The 22,920-nt window shown below is 50.8% G+C and overlaps 1 protein-coding gene across 1 annotated transcript in view; it reads left to right on the top strand.

The window, feature by feature from the left end:
* The window catches only part of LOC104490629 (glutamate receptor ionotropic, kainate 4), a 71,475-nt gene extending 48,815 nt beyond the window's left edge, over window positions 1-22,660 (top strand). Inside the window, exons 12-19 of the mRNA XM_010132940.1 lie at window positions 4,935-5,048; window positions 12,045-12,154; window positions 14,396-14,569; window positions 14,692-14,857; window positions 17,078-17,303; window positions 18,732-18,860; window positions 21,642-21,760; window positions 22,295-22,660. Of these exons, the coding sequence (XP_010131242.1) occupies window positions 4,935-5,048; window positions 12,045-12,154; window positions 14,396-14,569; window positions 14,692-14,857; window positions 17,078-17,303; window positions 18,732-18,860; window positions 21,642-21,760; window positions 22,295-22,660 (1,404 nt within the window). The remainder of the gene's footprint in view (window positions 1-4,934; window positions 5,049-12,044; window positions 12,155-14,395; window positions 14,570-14,691; window positions 14,858-17,077; window positions 17,304-18,731; window positions 18,861-21,641; window positions 21,761-22,294) is intronic.
* The last annotated feature ends 260 nt before the right edge of the window (window positions 22,661-22,920 follow it).

Below are 22,920 nucleotides of genomic sequence, written 5' to 3'. Positions count from 1 at the left end.
CAGGTTAGTGAGAATAATAGCAATAAAGTAAAATACATACACAAATTATATGCAATATATGCAATACCAATACCCAACCCAACCCCTCTGATGGCAACCACGTCACCGTCACCACTGCTGCTGTGGGCAGGCACTGGGAAAGGCCCAGACTGGGCTCAGCAGCAGAAAGGAACCAGATGCAGGAGCTGGATTCTGGAGCTGGTCGGGGATGCAGGGACTGGGATGGAAGAACAGACAGAGTCCTTCTCAGACACCGGCCTTTGAAGAAGATAGATTGACCCTTGTGATCCCTCAGCTTTACACCGGATACGATGTCTGTGGGATGGAAAAGCTTGTTGGTTAGTTTAGGGTCACCTGTGCTGTCTGCTTCTCCACCCAGCTGTGGCCTCTGACTTACTGCACCCTACTGTGGCACACAGGATTGAGCTGCACAGGAGCAAGTATCAGCAAGAGCCTTTCTGCATCCCAGTCCCTGGTGGCAGCTGTAACCATCACTTAGAAACAGACACTGCAAAACAGGCCTTCAGAAAGAGCAGATAGTTAGAAGAGACCGAGCTGAAAAGTAAAATCTCTGAACAGAATAGCTCAGTCTAACTCAAACCAGGACCTGAGCAGGCACAGCTGAGGGTATGGGCAGAGAGTTTTCATCATGCTGCTGATTTTGCCAAAATCACGCACAAGATGGACTTAGGGTCCCCATTGCTGGTGCTTCACCTTAACTGGCATTTGCCATGGGCATGGTGAGCACCTGGCACAGACTCTTTCCTCCCACTCCTAGAGGTAGTCCAGGTGAAGAAAGATGGATGAAGACAGACTTGAGGCTGACAGCTGCACTGATTGCTGATCATTCCATTCCTGACTGTGGTCTATATGGAGGGCTGCAGCCTCCAGAGCTCTCAGGCTGTCACTTCTCATACGGCAGAATTCATGCACATCATTAAAAAAAACCCCAAACACCATTTTTGAGTGACCCTCAGCTGGCCCTGCTTTCAAATGCGAGAATATGCACCCAAGTGCACAGCCTGGCTGCTGCTCGCTCTGGTGGGAGGAGCTGCCCAACTCAAAATAGCTCCTGTCAGCTCAGGTGGGAGCTGGAGCAGCAGCAGTCGGGACATTGATCCAGCGGCCGGCTGGTACCCATCACACCATGGGACAGATCCGCCAACGTGGAGAGACCGCTCCGTCATTGCCGTGGTGGTGTGGGAGCTGCTGCCCAGGTGAGCAGGCTGCAGCCAAACTGCCAGGCAGGGGCTGCTGCTTCTTTTGCAGTTACTCAGAATAGCAGAGGACCGCTGGAGATCATCCAGCCCAACCCCTGGCATCAAGTGGGATCACTGGGTGCTCACTACAGCATCTGGATGGGTTTCTGTGGGGCAAGCAATGTCTGCAGCGGCAGTGCTGATGCTGACAGTTTAATAGCTGGCGGTTGGGGGGTCCCCGAGGTTGAACACAGAGTTCAGCTTTCTAGAAGGCTTTCTAAGCACGGGGGCAGCGTAAGCAATCATTCTGCCTGACCTTGGCCATGCTGTCAGTGTTCTGTGGGCAGCACTGGTGAGAATGATGCTCTCGCGTGCACTCGGGGCATGTGGCATCCATGGTGCTGTTCAAGGCAGGGACTCCTGCTCCTGGAAGAAAACCGAGCCTTGTGCTCCCAGAGCTGTCCTGCAGGCTGGTTTTCCCTGTGTTTGACACAGAGCAGCCCCAAGCCTTAAGCCACCGTGTTGTTTACCTCCTTGACAGGGAGATGTGAATCACTGCGGGGCTGGTCTGGCTGTTACCCCATGCCATGGGAGGCTTTGGTGGGATCTGTCTGCCCGGGCTGAGGGCTGACGTCAGGCCCCATTCATCACTTGTCAGCATCCGCAGCGAGGAGGCGGCCGCCTCCTCCGGACTGGCAGTCCCTGCAATTTGCTTCTTAAGGCTGCTTAATTGTTGCTCCTTTTCAGGAGCCCAGCTCAGCCCCCATGTTTAACATCCTTTCCAGTGGCAGCGCGAGGCTGTCTAATGCAGGCAGAGCCCACGGTTAATGCCAGGTATGGTGGTGGCAGCTCATGCTTTTATGTCAGACACCAGCCCACCTGGGCTTGCTCTTGCCTCATGAGAGTTTGGTCTTGTTCGAGCAGCGTTTTGCTGAAGAAGTGTCTGTCTCTGCTCCCAAAATCTTTGGGTTTTTTTCTAAGCCTATGTCACACTGACATTTATAGCTGCGACTGTGCTGGAAGGATGAAAATAAAGCAGTGTTTGCCCTCTCTTCCTCCATACTTTGCCTCCTGTTTTCCCTTGCTCCAGGGCCCGGTTGTGGACAGAGCGCAGAAGCGCAAAGCAAAATCCATAGCTCCTCTGTAACTAAGACACACTGACCTCAGTGAATCCCAGGACGTTTTGTGAACCTCAGGATACAAAATGGAAAACAAGAAATGGATGACATTCAAGCAGAGAATACATTGCTTGCCATTCCCAGATCAAAGTCTATGGCTGCCCAAAATCATCTCTTAACTTGCATGACTTCTGAGCCTGCAGGGAGAGAGTCTTTCACAGAGCACGGCACCAGCTGAAGCCCCAAGGAGCCAGGACTGTGCTGCAAGGAGCTCTGGCACGGCAGAAGGCAGATGTGCATGCACTCACGCCAGAGCAGGCTGTGAGCTGCTGTAGCTCTGATGCTGGCAGAAGTCCCCAAAGGACAAAAGTCGACCAGACAGGGAATGAGCAGAAGGGAGTCAACTCTGATGGAATGGCAGGACCCTCTGGAGATGCGAGAAGGGAGCTGGGCACACGTGCTGTGTGCCTGGGGAAGGCAGCTCTGCTGGGCTGTTTTGGCGCTGTAGGCAAAGGGAGGGGGATGGATTTGCATTATAGTTTGCGTAAGAAAAAACAGCTTTCAAGATGTTGCTGCCTACATGATCTGGAAGGGTCCAAAGGATGATAGCTGGGGGAATAACCGGAGTGCACGAAGTACCCTGACAGCATCCGTGTCCCAACCCTGAGAGGGTGGGAGCAAGTGAGGGATAGTGACTTAGCTGGGTAAACCTGGGTACCCCACTGCTCCTTACAGCAGCGCCTTTGCGTTGGCCCCTGGATGCAGATGGAAACGTCCTTAGAGCTTTTGCGTAAAACTCCTTTGATTGTTGGTAGAATTGTATTCAGTTTGGAGGACTGGGAGAGGAAATTGGTGTTACAGTAAGCCGTATCTTCACGAGGGGCTTTGCTGGGAGAGCTCTCCTCAGGACAATAGTACCTGCAAACCCTTTTAAGCGTAGACGAGAGGTTTAGGAGGATTTAGGCTTTTCCTGTGGATAAAGTTCCTCACGTGTTATGTTCCACAGATGGACTGATACCGTCTTAGTAATATCCGGATGTTTACATAGGGCTCTACTGCTCACACACCACATCACGATTATAGGTGCCTTTTAAAAAGCCTGGGGGTGAATGTCTGGCTAGGCAGAAATTCTCCCTAACTCATAATTCATTGCAGCCTGAACCTCCTAGAGGTCTGCAATAGCTGCCTGGAAATGATTGCAAGAATCTGGCACTGGGCCTGTCCAATAAAGCAGTCCTGCATGGACTGTGAAACATCACCTCTCCGTGATCCCCCTTACTGGGCAGGCTTGTGCATCACCTTGCCTTTCTTTTCCCTTTTCTTTGTCCTGTGGGCTCCATCAGTGCTGCTCTTCCCTCTTGCAGCTCCAGCCTTTCACTGGCCCTTCCTCCCTGCCTGCCTGTAAGCGGGCAAGTCTGTTGGGGGTGGAGGGGGGGAACAACCCTCTGGATAAGTCCTCTTAAGGAAAATAATGCAAGAGCAGCAGAGAAAGAGTGACGCACCCACAGATTTGCCTTTGTGTGGTGCATTTACAGTGATCCAGGGAGATGAGATACATTCCGTATTTTACTGGGTCTGGGGGCCTGATGGTGCCTTGGCTTCTGCACAGACCTGATGGAATTTAGACACAGCAAGTGCAAAGAGCTTTTCTCTTCCCCCCCACCCCCCACCCTTCTCGTTTTCCACTTGCATAATCATTATCCTGCAAAGCAGGCAAACAAATGTGTAAGGGAACGGAAGAGGTTTCATTTTTACAGAAAGCAATTACAGACATTAAAAGAGCTACAGTAATAAAAATAATATTTAAAATTCAAATCCCTTATCTATATTACAAGGGTATTAACACTGGAAGAATTTTTTTCCCCTAATCTCATTTGCTTTGCAAGTCAATCTGGAAATCTTTATGCCAGTCCTCTGAATTTTTTGGAAACTGATCTGCAGTTTGGGAAGTTGGAGGTTGGCAGTCTTGTAAACTTCATGACTCAGAACAGGGCTAATGATGCTGCTTTGTTGTGCTTTCCTACCTATGGTGCTTGCAGGTACCACTCTTGTCTGGAAGGGGACGGCTGTGTTCAACAGGGGCTCTGGAAGCGGGAGCTTGTGTTGTCTTTAGCACAATATTTGTTGTCTCAACGGCTCCTGTTTTGCCAGATCTTTAAGCATTCCACGAGTAGAGATGGCAGGCAGACTGTGAGCACCTGGGGGCAGGGGCTGCCCGGCTGCAGCTCACAGCAGGCAGCAGGCTCCCAGTGCTCTTCCAGTCTGTAAGTAGAGAGATAAAAATGCCCAGATGAGGAAAGAAAGATTGGGGAGAATGGTCCGGAGCACAAGGTGGGTTGAACTGGAGCGTGTTTGAGCAGGACTTATGTGAAACCCACCCAGGGAGAAGGATGGGGGAGCACAGTCTGAACTAGTCTGGACCGCCAGCAGAACTCCGGCGGTTTCCACGCAGCCTGGGTTTTGTCCTGCAGCAAACACACCCATCCCACAAAGATGGGACATCCATCCTCCAGAGGTGGGTGTTGTGTGTGGCCCCAGGCACAGCTCTGCTGCTTTCCCCACCCTGTACCTTTCCCAGGCTCAGGATCCTGATCTTCTCTGCTGTCCTTTCTTCCAGAAAGCTGATTTGGCCGTGGCGGGGCTGACGATTACTGCGGAGCGGGAGAAGGTGATTGATTTCTCTAAGCCATTCATGACTTTGGGAATTAGCATTCTCTACCGAGTTCATATGGTAAGAGACTTATTTTATAGCTGGTTATGTCCCTCCATTATTTGCATGCAAACGTGCCTAGTTACAGAAGAAAAATGAATGACTCACAAAAAATATTTTGGTTCCTTATTTAAATGCAAACACGCTCAGCCTTTATTTCCTCCTTTTCACTGTCTTTCTGCCTTGTGTCAGCCTGGTGGATTCAATTCCTGTTGTTCAAACTCCCAGCCCTGTTGGCTTCCCTTCCCCATCCTCCCTGGGCACACAACGCTTCCTGACGTGGTGGGGGGCCATGAGCAGAGCCCTGCCAGATCAGTGCTACCAGGGGAAGTGTGGGCAGATGTCAGCTCATCTGGTTCTGCTTCAAGCCCAGTGAAAGTCATAGGATGGCTTTAGCATGGCTTTGACCTTCCTGTGGCGAGGTGTGCCAGGGGCAGGCCAGCCTGGATGGGTGCAGCAGCCCAGCAACATTACTGAGTGAATCCACAACTGCAGCAACCCTGCTTGGAGTCATCATCCGCTTGCACTTAGTGGGGAGACTGCCTGGAAGTCGAGCTAGGAGATCTACAGGTGCACCTAGTTGGGGTCAGGCCCCAAATGCTCTGATCTCAGCCACGTTCCCAGCCTCTGTGGTGTGCTGCCTTCTCACATCTTGAGAATAAGATCAGATTAGGAAGATATCTGGGATCTCTTTGTTTGACCTCCTGTAAATGCTCTACACACAGACCAGTGCTCTGCTTTCTTAGTCACAGGCTGCATTCAATAGTCTTCTGCCGCTCAGTGGCGTGGTTAGCCACTGCTGCCCGAAAGGCACGTCAGGCATTATGTGGTGGCTTGGGGCAGGGCGGCTGTGAATCTGGCCGAGGGGTTCACCTGTGCGAGCAGGTACGTGCCATTGTGCCATGTCTGCTTAGACAATACTTGTCTGAAATTCTCCTAGATTCTCTTCCATTCCCATTTTTCCTTCTAGCTTCTCCCTGAAACTCAGGAGAGAAGAGATTTGATTTTCCCCAGCTATGGCCAGGCAAAGCCACTTGTGTTTCCCAGGGTCACAGCAGGAGACTCAGGAGTCACGCTGGCAGCCAGGTCCTTTTCAACAGGATGTCGTGTTAATTCCCAATCTGCATTTTGGAAATGTGCTCTGAACAATGCTGAGTGTGATGTGAATTACAGTCTTGCTTTCCCATCAGCTCAACAAAAGCAGCCAAAAGGATAAAACAATTAAAGCTGCCTCTCCCAGCACCGCCGCCCCTCTGCTCGGAAGGCTGTTGAGGATACGGCGTTTGGAACGGACAGAACCACACTTGTGCGTACATCTGACTGTGCTGGGTGGCTCCTGCCAAGAACAAACTAATGCAAATCTAGTTAAAATTCTGTTTCCTCTGGTGACTGCAGAATTTAGGGTCAATGACTTAACTGATCAAAAAGGGTGAGATTCTTCAAGCTCCTGGAAATCAGATCTAACTGTCCCTCCCTCGTCACATCTGCCTTTTCACACACCAGCTGCCCTGTGGATCCAGGAGACATTTCTGCCAGTGTCTCTTCGCTGGGATTATAACCGAGTTTCTTGTGTTCTCCCATGTGTTTTTAAAATTTGGGGATTGAGTACCATGGGTGCTCTGCCTCCGATTTACACCATAACCTTCAGCAAGTCCCTTAAGAGAGCACCATTCCCTGAAGAGTGTGAGGCTGATGTCGCTCCCTCCGGAGGAAACACAGGAATATCGGCGCAGGGTTTGCGTGTGATCTGCTCTATGAGTGAAGGCATTTGCTGCTGCCTCTGTGTGAGCTCGATACAAATGTCTGACACATCTACTTAGAGTGTAGGTTCTTCAGGGCAGAGACCATCTGCTGCTCACGCGGGTACCACAGTAACACAGCACAGCCGTGTTCCTGCCCGTCAGGCATTCACCAAACTGAACAGAGTTCATAACTACGGTCTTAAGTATTTGGCAAAGAGTCTCCCACCGTCGGTCAGGACTTGGTCTTCAGCTGCCCAGTGAAGGACGCAGTGAGGCCTTTGAGCAGGGGAGCTGCCCAGGGGGTCAGGCAGGCATGTGAGGAGGGGACAGGGCACCTCCCAGGTCTGATCACCCTGCGGCAAGCCCTGCTGTGCTGCACTGAGCCCACGAGGAGTAACGGCATGAGGGGCAGCCTGGGCTCACGCCCTAACCAGGAGCAGGGAGGTCTCCCCCGCGGGGAAGCTCGGAGCCTCCCCCTTCCCTCTCCAGCACCTGGCCCCTCTTTGTCCAGACCTTTCCTGCTTAGCTCGAGGAGAGTGTCTGAGAGCTGTGTGGCAATTAGCTTATTAAATTGGTAAATATTGGTTTAACAAGGAAAGACAAGACAGCTGATTGCTCTGGTTTTCCTTTAAGGGTGTGGGTTGCAGAGGAGGGGAGGGCAGCCCCATCTGCTCCCATCCCCTCCACTCCCCGCCTCAACAAACATCTCTGCAATGTCAGAAATTGCAGCTGATGTATGTTAATCACGGCGCAGATCAGGCATAGCCTAATAAATAACCAGAAATAAATCTCTTGCGGAGGAGTTGTCTCCATGCCCTGGTCTCCTCCCAGTGCGATGACATTTTATTTTGATTTTCACATAACTCCAGTGGTGAATGATTTCTGCCCCCTTTCTCCCCCCATCCCAGCAGCCCACCACTACAGTGTGTGTGTGTGTCTCTTTTCACACATAACTAAATATGGCAGCTTGAAATGGGGCCATTGTTTTTCTCAATTTCACTCATGATATAATCAAGGATGGATTTCGGACACAGGGACTCTATACACTTGTCAGCTGCTAAGAGAAAAGGCTTTCTTTGTTCTACTGTGTGCCCATCCTGACGAGCCGGTGGAACCCATGGAAGGCAGGAGACAGAGTCCTGAGCAGTCACTCTGCTTAGCAGAGGGCTGAAATCAGTGCTCAGCACCGTTTCTGCACAGAAGGATGTTGAAAGTCAGGTTTATTTGTAGCATACATGTGCTTTTACTCACAGAGCTGCCTCTGTGGCAGGGAATGAGGGACAAACTAGCACATGATTCTGGCTCATCAGCCCTCTAAGTCCTTACTGTGCTCCACCTTAAGATGAGAAAATGTAGATTTGGTGAGTACGCTGGGATAGCTGAGTTTAGGCCAAGTGAACTGAGGCTTAAAGTGTTTGTGCTTGACTGCTGCAGGAGACGTGAAGTGGGGAGGACTGACTGACTCCTTCATTCCAGCCAGAGGAGGCTTGACAGCCAAGGCAGAGGAGCTGAGCACCCCACCTGACGGCCCGTGCCGCTCTGCCAGCAAGCCTGCCGCTTCACTGCGGCACGGGTGGGAGCAAGTGCTGCCCCAGGCGTGCCCCGGACCATGGCGCGTGTTGGCCTGTCAGCTGTGGGCCATCGGGGAACCCCGGGTTAGGCTGAGGAGTCACAGCAGCCTGTATCCAGGGCAGGCAGGAACTCGTAAGGTCTCTTACAGATCTGAACACAGACAAATCCAGGACCATGCCATACAGCTACGCATCCCCTCCTCCTCCCGCCCGTCCTGCACATTCAGGCTCTTCTCTCATCAGCATCTGCCGAGAAAAGTGGTTCTCTCTGGCTGACAATGAAGACTTCCAAGAACAACCGAGGAAGGTAAATGAATCTCTCTTGTTTCCTTCTGAGGATTTGCAGGAGGCCTTCATCAACTATTGGACATTTTGAACATTTCTATTCCAGGAAAAGTAGCTCTTCCAATTAACAAAGCTGTATTGGGACTGGCTAAAAATACCTGACAGACTCCAGATACTGTTATTCCCATCTTCAAAACAGACAGATAAGAGAGAATTTGTGCCCTCCATGGGAACAGAATATCTTTATTCTTATCCACAACTGTGAATGAAAAGAATGTGTAGCAGCAGCCTAAAAATGACTGTAGCTGAAAAGAACCAGAACTACTACTACGGTAAAGTCACAGGAGAGAGTCATTGCCAAGCCTGAGACTTAAAGCTTCCAACGCAATTTCCTTAATGAGTATAACTTATTGACACACTGCCCCAGGAACATGGAGAAGATATCAAGGCCTTAATTGCAGAAAGGCCCTTGGTTACAGGAGCGTATCACGAGGGAGCCTCAGCCAAGGCACCACCAGTGTCTGGGAGTTTCCTGCCAGCTCTGGCAGGATGGGGAGGGAGAGCCACCCAGAATGATCTTCTGCTCGGGAAGCTCCAGTGTGCTTGACTGGCAGCAGGTGATGCTCTCCACACCTTGCAGATTCCTGTTCCCTCATTTCATTCTCGAGTGTGCAGAGACCTGTGGAAGGAGAGGCAGTTCAACTCTAGATGAAAAAGGGAGCCAGGGGCCTGGGGGGCATCCAGGAAAGCCATGCAGTCTTCAGGAGAAGAGCTTTGACAATGCCTGCCTTTGGCTTCCTGCTGGCATTGAGAAGTCTGTGATACTCTGGCTGAGATCAGTAGAAGGGCAGGAGGAGCGCCCCTGGGAGGCTGCAGACTTGAGACATGGTCTCACCTCTCCGAGCTAGTGAGAGATGCTCCAGCAAGGTGGGCAAAGGAGCACACCAGGATGCTGGGAGTATAGTTTCCAGCAGTGTCTCTGTCTCTAAAGGCCCTTGGTTTGGGAAGAATACAAGGAAAAACAGAACACAGGAGCAATTGACCAAAAAAAGGGAGAGGACAGAAGGAAAACTTAGTATCTTTCACTGTTTGAACCTCGCCTGCTGGTACCACGCACAGTAAGATAACCCTGTACAGAAGACAGACCTGCTCTTGAAGAGAGACTCTGGAATTATACCCAGGAGAACCCAGACCTTTGCTTGGGAAGTGGCTTTAAATTAATGTGAAAATGGATGCAGGATGGGCTGAACCATTGATTCTTAATTCGTCTATTTGTTAAGAGGCTTAATAGGACAGATTTGCTGAAAATGCTAATGGAGATGTAAAGATCAAATTCCTCTAGTCCTTGAGGATACAGGGAGAGGATGTGATGGTGCGGTGCTTCCTTACTTCATGCAGGGCAGAGTTTGCTGAAGGTTTCTGGGATGTTACCATCACAGCTGGGGACTGGAACTGAGAATATCAGAATATCACAGTATCCTAGATAATTTTAGAGGCTGGGATGGGAAGTTGGCAGGGAGTGGGAGGCCAGTGACAAAGTACTCTCCACCCTCTACTTCCACCCTGGCCTCTCACCCCCTGCCAGCCTCCCACCCTGGCCTCCAACTTTTGCCAGCCTCTACTGATGCAAAGAAGGCTGATATTAATCTCAGCAGCCCATGTGACTAACCCACCTTAAAATACAGGACTTGCGTCTTTGATGGCTCTGGGTTTGCTATGGCGATTGAGGTTAGGTGTTATTTATTACCAGCTATTACTGGTCTATGGGGTGTCACAGATGGTCGAAGTAAGGCAGCGGACTAGGGAAGAACGCGTCCCCACTGTGTCAGAGATGATCCCCAGCAGCAGCTTTCCTGTGAAGCCACCTCCAGCGGAGCAGCTGCCGTGCTGCAAGTGCCGTGAAACAGCTGCTGGAGTGAGCTGCGCTGAGCAAACACGATCGATGTTTCCAGCAGAGCAAGGTGCCAGTAAGAAATACCCTGACAGCCTGGCTGAGACGTGCTAAAGGCTGTTTCCACCCTGACTCTACCGTAAAAGCCTTCGCAGGAGCTCTGACTCGCAGGCAGCTCCCGGTAACAGGTGCTTGGGGAAACTGTAGATCGTGAGGATTTGTGGCGCCAGGGCTGACTCTGTGGTTGAAGCAGAAGATACAGGCTCCTGTGAGCTGAGGGCTTGTATTCCCACGGGCTTACTGCAGACCTTTAGCTCTGCGCTGGGAGAGCTGGAAGCCTTTCCAAGGAGGTGGTAAGGAGAGCCAACGCCTGAGGTAGATGAGCACTGCCCCAGCACTCCTGGCATTCGGGGTGAGGGAGGTGTGTCAGGGTGCACAGTGCTGCAACAAGCGCTTTCTGCTCCACGCAGGTACTATAAATTGCCCAGAGAGCAAAGAGCTCTGCAGTCCGGTGGCTTGTGCCCTATTGTCACCTCTGCCCTTGGCTCCCACGGTGGCACTGAGTGTGCTCAGAGGTGAATTAATGGCTGTTCTTTCCACCCCGGAGCAGGCTGTGTTGGAGAGGAGCACATTCAGAGCTGCTGGTGGTGGCACAAGTACCTTCACCAAAATGGGAGGTGTTCAGCTTTGAGAAGCTTCCTAGAAATTAATCCTCCCTTTGCACAGGATTTGCTACGTTTGACAGGATTTCAGTGGTGGCAGTGTCCTTGTGAACATTTAAGGTACTCGGAGAGAAGGCCACCCTGCCTTTTCTAGCAGTGAGGCTTACTTTTCAAGGAAATGCGGTTTGCTGAAAAAAAACAGGAAATTCTGGTGCATCCTGGAGATAAAAATATCACGTACCTTGAGATAAAAGAAATAATTTTATTGTGTAGAGAAGAAACACTTCAAAGCTGAAGAAAGAAAACCAGAAATATTGCAAAGTCTCTTCTTTCTTTTTTTTTTTCTTTTTCTGCATTAAAAATTTTTCCCCCCATTCTGCTTTGTGCAAAATAATCCCAGCCGCCTCTGCGCTCGGGCGTGCTCTCCCAGGGAGCCCCTCCTGCCCAGCAGGCGTGGTGCGCAGCCTGCTGGGGTGGACAAGGGCTCCAGCTGGGGAACCCCTTGGAGGTCCTGCAGGCGAGGTGGGGGATGCAGCACGTCCAACCACGGTGGGGGCAGAGCAGTGCCATTGGCTCATTTTTCTGTCGGTTCACCTCTTTCTTTGCCTGGATGAACAAAGGTGGTTGAAGTGGAGAGAAGAATAGGAGATGAATCCCAGTGGGAAGATGCTGCAGCCATGGTTATTCGATGCATTTGCTGTTGCCTGTTTCTCCTGCAATTTTTTGCAAAGCCTCGTTTTCTTCATTTCCCTTCTGTAGCTCCCACCCATTGTCAGCACCAGGGCAGGTGTATGTGTTTCTGTTGTTTTTAGAAGACTATTTAATTTGTAGAAAGCAGGTCAAACTCTGTTTTGTTTCCCTTCCAGGGCCGCAAACCTGGCTACTTCTCGTTCCTGGATCCCTTTTCCCCTGGTGTCTGGCTCTTCATGCTGCTCGCCTACCTGGCTGTCAGCTGCGTCCTCTTCTTGGTGGCTCGGTAATGTGCCTGGTGGTGCTTTTTCCTTCCTCGCGATGCCATCTAGCGTCATGCTCCCAGACCCGTGGGGGGATACGTGGGCAGGGGCTGGGGACATGGGGACATGCCCGGGGCCACCATTGTGGAGGGAAACCGGGACAAGGGAGCAGTAAGGGGAGGTGGAAGCATCCCTGCCCTGAGCGCTTGTGCAGGCACATCACCAATGTGGTGCATATGGCAGCCCCAGGATGGCACTGGCATGGCTGTGACAGGGCCAGCAGGAGCAACATGCCGCGATTCAGGAGCGTGCTTGGCCACAGCGTTGGGTGCCAGCACCGAGCTCCAATGTGTTGGTTATGGCAGCCCCAGGATGGCACTGGCAGGGCTGTGACAGGGCCAGCAGGAGCAACATGCCGCGATTCAGGAGCGTGCTTGGCCACAGCGTTGGGTGCCAGCACCGAGATCTGCGTGGGAAGGGTGGGAGTAGGTTTGGGAGTAGGTTTGGGAGTAAGGTGGGTGTTGTGCACATGGTGCTGTTTCCTGTAGATGCTTCATCTGCAATGGATAAACCAGTCATTTGCCTTGAACAGGAAGGGTGGAGGCTGGCAGATGCTGGTAAATGTATGCGGAGATGCTAATGCAAATTCCAGTAGAGATGTTCAGTTCCTCTGGCCTTGTAAAACCCAGTGTGTACAGAAAAGGAAAGGTCATTAGTATCTTTCAACAGTCTCTTGGTTGATGTGCAGAGCCTCACTTGACAGCTCTCAGTTCCATTTCCCTATGACTAATTTAAATCAGCCTTAAAATATACCACTGCTTGTCTGCAGCATGTCTCCCATCGAGGCCCAGGGTCCGTGCTCCATTGCTGTTTTCCCCGAACCCCCTGAAGAACAGTTTATGGTCAGTGGCATAGATAGGCCTTTTCAGAACAGAGCTGTCCTGGCAGCGTGTACCAAAGACGTGCTCAGGGCTTGATGGCTCTTTGGGACCACAGTTAATACCCAGTTCTAATTACAAAAATTCGAACTGTGCTGTCACTCAGTCCCTTGGCATGGCTAAAGTTGTCATCCTGAGAGGGCTTTAATAGTTTCTTCGAATGCTGTTACAGCCTCAGAAACATCGTTCTGAAGAAACCATTGAATAATGCAATCTGTTCTCGGCAGACGGAGATTTGGTGCCTCTTTAGGCCTCTCCTCATGTTTTAAACATGATCCTCCGAAGAGGTGCCTTTACGTAGCTTCCTGCTGGAGATGGATATTTGGATACTGCTCTCTGCCTTGCTCAGCAGTAAGGAGCTTTTGACCCTATGAATGACAGAAGACTCTCCCAGAACAGTGCTTTTCACTGCCAGTGCTAGATCCAAGCATCAAAAGCATCTTCAAGAAATAACCTCCTCCCTAGCATCACAGTGAGGCAGGAGATGCAGAAGTGAAAATAGACACCTCATTTGGTTAAATGCTGTGTAAACTGGCAGAGCCCTGCAACTGTACTGGCAGCATCACCAAAATGACCCTCCCAGGCACCAGCTTTGTTAACAATTCGCAAAATAATGAATGGCAGCGTAGGAATTAGAAGACTTCCCTAGCAACCAGGGAAACAGCAAAAAAAGAGAGCTAGGCTACAATCACTTCAGTGACAGGCTGTCAGTTATTTCAGATTCCAACCTCTGTCCTGTCCCTGTGAGCACTGACAGCATATTGGAAACACCAGCACGTGGCTTCAAACTAGACCTGGGACCTAGTCCTTGCCAGGGCAATTAGACCTTCTCAGGGCAACCGTTTGCAGCAATACAGTTATTTTTCTTGATGGTGTCATGCAGTGAGGTCTCATTCACTTCACTTTTGACCTCCCCTTTAATGCTTATTCTCCAGCAGGGAATACAGCCAAAGAGGTTTGATTTCGATTTCACATCAAGTCCATGCACATCTGGAACTGCTGTTGTGGTTGTCTGCTGTATAAATTTGCATGCAGGGCTCCAGCCTCCAGCAACCCATGACCAGATTTTCAGCAAATCCTCTCAGAACTTTTGCAATTCTTTACAAGAAAGCCTCTGGCTTCTGAGTCTTAGACCAAGCATTTCACGCAGCTCTGAGCCCTGGGCGTCAACTGACAGCAAAGAGTTTCCTCCTTAGAAAAATCTGCTTCCAGGAGAGTTAGGGCTCCACGGCTTGGACATTTTTCTTCTTTTTTTTTTTCTTTTTCTCTCTAAAGTGCCACATTTCCCAGTGAATTACCTGAGCTACCTGTTTCTTGTCATTTTAGATTGACACCGTATGAGTGGTACAGCCCCCACCCCTGCTCACAAGGTAGATGCAATCTTCTTGTGAACCAGTACTCTCTCGGCAACAGCTTGTGGTTTCCAGTCGGGGGATTCATGCAGCAGGGCTCCACCATTGCCCCCCAAGCATTATCCACGCGCTGTGTCAGTGGAGTCTGGTAAGAAGGTCTCTGTGGGTCTTCTCTGGGCAGAAGCAGATGGAGAGGTCGAGGGTGGGGTTGGAGATCAGATTCAGTCCATGGGGAGATCACAGGTTACTCTTCCCTTCCCCCTTCCCTAGGTGGGCATTCACCTTGATCATCATCTCCTCCTACACGGCCAATCTGGCAGCTTTCCTCACCGTGCAGCGGATGGATGTCCCCATCGAATCTGTAGATGACCTGGCTGACCAGACAGCCATCGAGTACGGTACCATTCACGGCGGCTCCAGCATGACCTTCTTCCAAGTAAACCTCCTTCTTTTGCTAACTGGGGCAGGGGGCATGGAGGGCACCCTTGAATCAGCTTTGGATGTCACCCCAGCCCATCATGCCTGCTTCATTCTGGTTTCTGGCATGGAGGGGACCTCTGGAGAGACCTGTGGCTGCTTGGTTGCCTGGGCTAGATCCACGGTGGGTGATGATGGGATGAATGGTGGCAGAGGACAGGGAAGAAAGGATTTTGTAAGACAGCAGCTGGCATGCTCTGGAGGACACGGGTCAGGCCATCTGTGCTGGACCCTGGAGCAGCAGACTTTCCTGCCTGGGCTTAGGAAAGAAACGTAACTCTTGGAGTATCACCATGTGGGGGAGAGTGTTACATTTCCCTGTGTCACCGTTATGGCAAAACACAGGGTTTGGCAGATCAGCATTTACAGTCAAATTTCCACAGGTCTCTGTGTGGTTTTGGTGTGATCTTAGCTTTTACAGCTCAAGATGCATAAGCAAGAAACGTTTGAAAATACACCAGGTAGTCTGGCCTGGGTCAAAGTGCTGGAGTCTTTATGTGGTCAGTGGCACGGAAAGCAAAGTCAGGTATATGCAAACTTATGCAGACCATTTAGCCCAATTTATTTTTTATCTTCCCTGCTCAATTCAGAAGGGAAATAAATGAGTGAATCTTTTCTGCAGTGCTCCGAATGCACAAAGAACTGCTTGAAAATTATTTATTTATTACTTGTGGAAATTCTGGGAGGAGAGAAAGCTTTTCTCACTTTTTCCTCCTCTTGAGTCTGAACAGAATTAGGCAGCCTGAGAAATCTCTCAAGTGAGCCTGAGCTTTTCAACCCAACTTTACACTCTTCAGGGGTTTGGCAAAAATCTACTTTTAAGCAGAACATTACTTCTAAATGAGCTGAACAGAGCCCAAGTGACTAAGGTGGTTACATATGAGGCAGTTAGTTCTTTTCAGGAAGGCTTTCAAGTTTAAAATCCAGACGGTGGCTCTGTGCTGCCTGGCGGGTGCTGGACTCACTGGTATCAGAGAAGAAACGAGCAGAAGATGTTCTTGTACCATTTGCAAAGCTTTAAACAATGTTGGGATCTATTTGCCTCTGGTGTGATGAAGCTCCTTGCCTTGTAACCTGTTCTGGCAGCCGTTTCCCCGATGTTAACACACGGGGTTAAGGTTTAAAAGGGCAGTGAATCGGGAACAAACAGACAGCCCTCTCCTTTACCCAAGTGACTGACCCAGAGGACGGAGCTGGACAGATGAGGGCACTAACTAGGTCAGCAGGAGATTCCCCGAGGCTCTCCAGCATCGCTCTTCAGCCACAGAAAATCAGCCCTTGGAAGTGCGATGGCAGGGGCTGCCTGGCAGCACATCATGTAGCTGCTGCCTTGGCCAGGAGAGGAGGTGGTGTAAGGGATTCCGTGTGCTGCAGAAATGCAAGTGTGAGGGGGAAGGAGCAAATGCAGAAACTCCTAATGTAGAATAGATTAGATCGTGTTTATCTTCAATGTTTGTGCAAGCAGGGTTCACTCGTTGCTCAGCACAGGTAAGAGATATCAACCATAGTCGGCTTTTCTCTCGATCAAACCACGGTGGGTTCAACTACCAGCCAAGTCTGAGGATTTGGGGCTGGTTGAACTTTAGTTACTGCTGTCCATGAAAAGACTCCAATTCTCTGAGGTGGATACTTTGATTTGCTTTACAAGGGGGTGAACCAAAATCCAGATTCACGGAGCAACGGATGCCACAGAGCTTTGGTGCTGCCCCAGCCCTCAATGCCCTTCTCAGGTCGATGGTGTCTGGCTCTGATGCCGATGAACTGTTAAGCACGAGGTTGCAGTGACAGACGATAGGGAGTGAGCTCTACAGGGAGCATTTGGTGGTTTAAATCTGCCAAGCACAAGCTATTTATTCTGGCCTTTTTTTGTGTGGTTTTGATATCCTGTTATGGAAACTATGTCTTTTTCTAAAATTGAGTTTATGCAAAGAGCTGTGCTGGAACCTATTGGCATTTCACGCCCAGCTTTGACAACAAAGTCTCAAATCCACCAAGATATTTGGGGCTCTAAATCTCGTTGAAATAAAAGATTAGGCATCTAAATCCTTTTTGAATCTGGCACCAAATCTGCTTTGACTCCTTTCCCCGCTGTTGCCTTTTCATAGTGGCGTCTAATTTGGGGTTTATATTACAGCAGGATGCTCCTACCTTAGCTGCACTTGCCTCCTTTCTCCTGCAGAATTCCCGCTACCAGACATACCAGCGGATGTGGAACTACATGTACTCCAAGCAGCCAAGCGTCTTTGTGAAGAGCACGGAGGAAGGGATTGCGCGCGTGCTGAACTCCAATTACGCCTTCCTGCTGGAGTCCACCATGAACGAGTATTATCGTCAGCGCAATTGCAACCTCACGCAGGTCGGGGGCCTTCTGGACACCAAGGGCTACGGGATTGGCATGCCCGTCGGTAGGCAGTGAAGAAAAATTCTAGTCCTTCTCAGCTGTCGGCAGAGGACCGGAGCATTTGAAAGGCTGAACCGGCTCTGAAGCCAATGTCACGTTTCACAGCTCTGCCCAGGGTCATTTTTTATCCCAGGAGGAAAATCAAATACACTGTAATTGCCCAAGGTGCACACCCGGAGCCAGACATACAAGACCCTGCTCTGGTTCAGAGCCATGTGACACGCGACTGTGGCTCTTTAAATAATTGATGTGAAAGATGTTTCAAAATCGCTGCTTATCCTATGCATATATGCTCTTTGCTGACTGCTTCCCTTTTGAACCAGTGTTTCTGAATGGTTTTGTGCTCCTCGCTTTATCTCAGAAGTGCTGTAAAAGGAATGCTGTTGCAACTCTTGTAGCTTTTAGCACAAGTGGTGGTTCTTAAAACGCCAGGACAGAGAATTGGGCAATTCAGTGACTATCTCGGCTCATAATCAGGTTTAACAAATGCAGGGTTCTTGTCTTTCAAGTACGAGAGCTAGCAAGAGAACATCATCTCCCAGGGCAGCACAGAGAAGGATGTAGTCGCTGTTACTCTACGCGATCGGCTGTTCTTGTGGCCAGGCTCACGGGCTCGGGAAGCCTTGTTGCTGACCTTTGAGTAGCTGCACTTAGCAATGCAAAGTTAAGGTTGGATTACATAAGAACCACCACACAAACAGTCACTAAGGGTTAGCTAACATGCGTAAGCTTGTAAAGTCACGGTAACCCGATCGTGAGTACAAATCCTGACTTTCAGGACTAAATTAGCTCTGCTGTTGTCTTGTTAAACAGTGAAACTGTAGCAGATAAGAAAGCAGAAAGCTGCTGGCTGGGACAATGGTGCCCAGTTACCAGGAGAACTGTGGTCTTTCCCACGGCCTTTCTTTGTGATCTCTGGTAGTCGACATCTTCAGAACTGCGGTACAGCTCGGTACCGCGTGCGGGAGTGAGACTTCTCTACCGTGAACATCTGGGCTTGCCTGTAGGCTGGACTTGCTGCTGTTGCAGTGCACAAGTTTGAGGGAAGGAGTGTTAGAGCTAGGTCGAAGTTGAAGGTAGAATGACAGCAGTGGGACCTCCACGGTCGGGAGGAGAAGCAGTGCGATACTGAACTGCCTGTCAGACCCTGCCCCTGAAGCCAAAGCTCCCCCTTGTAAAGGACCTCTTGAAAAATGACCTACACGAGTCTTGGTGGACAGCTGAAATTACCGGCTGCAGATGGCATGAACCAGTCGGCCGTCCCAGTAGGGAGGCTGCAGCTTTCGAGGCCTTATGCAGACTGAAGTCCCTTTCCATCCGTGCAGAGACGAGCTTTTTTAGCTGGGCACACTGGCAGGGCATCGTGGTGGGGACGAGTGGGGAGGAAGGCTTGCCGAGGCGATGCATTACCACGTCCCTCTTGGTGTTGCAGGCTCTGTGTTTCGCGACGAGTTTGACCTGGCCATTCTCCAGTTGCAAGAGAACAACCGCCTGGAGATCCTGAAGCGGAAGTGGTGGGAAGGAGGCAAGTGCCCCAAAGAGGAGGACCACAGAGCCAAAGGTAAGCCACGCCGCTCTCCGGTAGCTAAAGGGACCCGGCACTAGTCTTTGGCAGCAGTGGAAGGATAAACGTCCATCTGCACATGAGCGCTGCCGGGTTTTCTGCTTGCGAATTACTTTTTCCCCTTCTGCTGACCTGAGATCCCTTCCTTCTCAATTCAAGGAGAAAGCCAAACAGCTCTGCTGCGCCTCACGCTGTGTGTTTTTGCCTGGGGCAGAGATAGCAGGAACAACCAAATGACAAATATCGGAGGCATATGGAGGGTAAATTAGCTTCTAATGAATGTCTGGGAAAATGGACGGCTATAGGGATCAGACCAAAATCCCGGGTTCCTTCAAGGGAGATGGATCTCCACCACAGGCCCGCTGGTTAATGACTCCAAGTGAAAAGCGCCTTTTAGACAGCCAGGGAAGGGACACAAGGACTTTATTAGTACATCTGTAAACTGAGGAGCAAATTCTTTTGGGTAATGCTATGCAAATTGCCATAAAAGCTACCACATTAGGCTGATGTCCCAGCGTGACAGCAGTTGCCAGCTTAATGCAGTTGCGGCATTTTTTTTGTTTTGGCAGTCACCGTTTCCTCAGCGAGTGTTTTCTGAGAGACCAGCAGGTCCTGCAGTTGAAAGGACACTTTTCTGACCTCTCTGAGTGCCGAGATGGAGAGCTAAGCTGGGTCCATGGTGGCTCTTTCCTTTTCTTGACCTTGCAGCAGCCGTAGGGGTGTGTGTCTGTGCAGTCTGTGAGCTCGACTGGATGAGACACCATGGGGACCGTGCGCCAGTGGTCCCTGTCGGACAGTGCTGGGCTGCAGGCAGCCCGGGCTGTTCGTCTCCCGTCCGAAGGGGATGGCCCGGTGGAAGACATCAGGCCTCAGTGCAAGGCAATAAGCTGTTCAAGAAGTTACTTTTGAAGGCAAACAGGCACATAGGGGTTTTTCCCCCTGTGGACTGTGCAAAAAGCAACTCTGCGGGGCAGTCTAGTCTGTGGGCTGTTTTGAGATGGCTTTGGAAGGAGGTGGCTGGAGAGCAGGCTCCTGGGCTGTTTGTGGCACTACCCGGCACGCTCTGCGACCCTGGACAAGCTTTCCTGCTGGCCTGTGTCCTCTGTCGTGGCTCACTTCCTCAGCCTGGGAAATGAGGAAGGGTGGAGCCTGCAGGTATGCAGCCTTCCTGAAGGAAGGAAATACCTCTCAGATGAGCTCGGGGATGGTGCCTGAGGTGGCACCCAGGTAGAATGATAGAAAGATGCAGAGAGAGGTACTGGCCCTAAATTCAAATTTGAAAGCTGCTGCGAGGAGGGGATGGCCTTTATCTTGGGTCTAAGCTGTGATTACAGGCTATGTTTTCTGCCCTGCACTTGCTGTCTTAGTGAAAACATGTCTACGAATGGCTGATTTACAGAGTCACTAGACTGCTCTGGAGGCAATGCCAAAAGAATGACGGAGGAGAAGGGAGAAAATGTGACCTCCTCAGTTTTAGAACAAAGCAGGTCAGCAATTTACAAGGATTTTTGTGAGATTTCATGTCTAAAAGCCATGCGGAGATTAAGTCAATAAATCATTGATTCTTACAGTTTGATTTAATGCTACAGAGGAGAAAGTAAGATTTTTATAGATGTTCTTGTTGAGTAATGGCCTTATACAGTCACCTCGGTGCAAGGCACTGCATGCTTTTTAGTAATCAGTGCAATCAGGGAGCCAGCCCGCTTGAGACCCCAAACTGGCAAGGGCAAGAGAGAAGAGCTAGCGTATGCGGAGGCTGGTCTTGCTCCCCGGCTCCTCCCGTGGTCCTGTTCTGCAGGGCTGGACGGAGGCCCAGGCTACAGTTTTGGGGCAGGGGGCAGGTGACATCCTTGGCATGTGGAAAGCTCAGTCCAGGTTCTTGAGAGGGGTGGATTTTCCTTCCAGCTGGTGAGCTTTCTGGAGCGCAGGCTGTGTAGGACGGGGCTGGCAGCTGCTGTGCCTGTGATGTAGTCCCTTCCCTAAGCTGGCTGGCTGTGCAGCGTTTGGCCCGAGGTGGCTGGATGGCTCCGGCAGTCAGTAGAAATGGAAGTCATCCTGCTGTAAGCGAGTTGTCCCAGGGAGGTGAGATGAGTCGCCCCGTGGAAGGGGCCATTTCCTCCTCTGGGCCAGAGGGTGCTGAGGGAAGTCAGAGAGCACCCAGCAGGTAACCAGGTACCCCTCAGAGGCAGGCACCCCCTTCAGTCACCGCGTAGCGTGAAGCAGTGTTGGGTCCTGGTCTGGTCTGGAACCTCTCCTTGCTACTGCAATCCAAGCAGCTGTAATCGTTTTTCACCAGCACTTTGTCAGGCAATCAAAGGAGCTTTCCTTGCTGCCAGGTTCCTTTAAAGCCTTTTCTTGTCGTCTTCATCTGTGCCTCTTCAACAACATTGCTCATCTTCCTTTGCAAAGTTCAAAGCAACTAGAGCTGGGTGAATAATTTGCAGGGATTAATGTGCCCAATTGATCTCTCATTTTTTCTCCTGTTTTCAGTTTGTCCACAAACTGCTTTGTACTTCCCTCTAATGTACTTGCTGTTTATCTGCAAAATCATCATTTCTGAGAACGCATCTTCGATCGCACAGTGACTGCAAGTCATTCAGTTTGCCATCTGAGCCGGGCGGTTAGCTATCAATCGGGGAGGGCTGGCTATATTGTTTTGGCCCCCAGCTGGGTGCACGTAATGCTAAACAGCAGAGAGTTGGGCTCTCTGTACAGTGATGCTTGCAATTTATGTTGTGTCTGCCTCTCCACAGCACTGTCTCTTCTGCTTTGTTTTAGGCCTGGGAATGGAGAATATTGGTGGAATCTTTGTGGTTCTCATCTGTGGCTTAATCGTAGCAATTTTTATGGCAATGCTGGAATTTTTGTGGAGCCTTCGGCACTCTGAACAGTCAGAGGTAGGGCCTGAAAGTCTCCTGAGGGGATAGTGTCTGTTTATTGCTATCTGCGGGATGCTCAACAGTGCAGTGCTCTGGAGCAAGTAATGCACTCAGGCTGACAGGAGCACTGCTAGTAATGAGACCTCAAACGTGGGAAAAGGCTCGGGGCATTGGGCAGAGTCTAAAAAGCACGAGCTTCTCATGCACTCCTACTACGGTCAAGGCTGTAGGGATGCTCCAAGGGCTTTTGGAGGGATCAAGGATATGTGCAACATCCAGGTACCTTTCCTGGAGATGGGATCACCCGAGGATTTCTACCTGCAATAGACTGGGTCTCATGTTGATTTGGGGATCCAGAACACAGGGGGGTCTCTGACAAGAGGCAGAATCTGTTGGGCTGTAACAAGCGTAAATGTGCATTGATGTCAGAAGCCAGTGGCCAGATTAACAACCAAGTCCACAATGCTTTGGCATCAGAATCCAGAGCAGATGCAGCGCTGCTAGGCTTGCAGCTTACGTAGGTGAGCAGTATGTCTCGGGTCTGCCTTCCAGGTGTCGGTGTGCCAAGAAATGGTGACGGAGCTGCGCAACATCATTCTCTGCAAGGACAGTTTCCACCCTCATCGGAGGCGAGGGGGAATGATACGGACTCGCCCCGTTATCCCAGAGGAGCGCCGAGCCCGCAGCACAACCACGCTCAGCAATGGGAAGCTGTGCAGTGGGGGCGAGCCGGACCCCCTGGCACAAAGACTGGCACAAGAAGCTGCCCTGGTCGCCCGAGGGTGCACGCACATCCGGGTGTGCCCCGAGTGCCGCAGATTTCAGGGCCTCCGGGCACGGCCCTCGGCGGGCTCGCCTGCACAGAGCGAAGAGAGCTTGGCATGGGAGAAGACCACCAACAGCAGCGAGCCCGAGTAACGCTGGGGCAGGGGGCGTTGGGGTGGGCCAGGAGGGTCCTGTTCCATTTTACAGAACATGGACTTGTACAATGTCAACTTGTTTTTAAATTAAAAGCAGTTACTCAGCTTCTTCAGAGCAAGGCAGACATTTGGGCTGAGGGTCAGCTTTGGTGTCGGGGTCCACGAGGATGTGCGTCTCGCTGAAGCCCTGACGCAGCAGGAGCGAGCTCCTCTGGATCCTGTTCCATTTTACAGAACATGGACTTGTACAATGTCAAC

The sequence above is a fragment of the Buceros rhinoceros genome, unplaced genomic scaffold (assembly GCF_000710305.1).
Source record: "Buceros rhinoceros silvestris isolate BGI_N320 unplaced genomic scaffold, ASM71030v1 scaffold17363, whole genome shotgun sequence".
NCBI classification, from domain to species: domain Eukaryota; kingdom Metazoa; phylum Chordata; class Aves; order Bucerotiformes; family Bucerotidae; genus Buceros; species Buceros rhinoceros.
The sequence above is the reverse complement of the archived record's forward strand: the minus strand, read 5'-3'. Positions and strand labels throughout refer to the sequence as shown.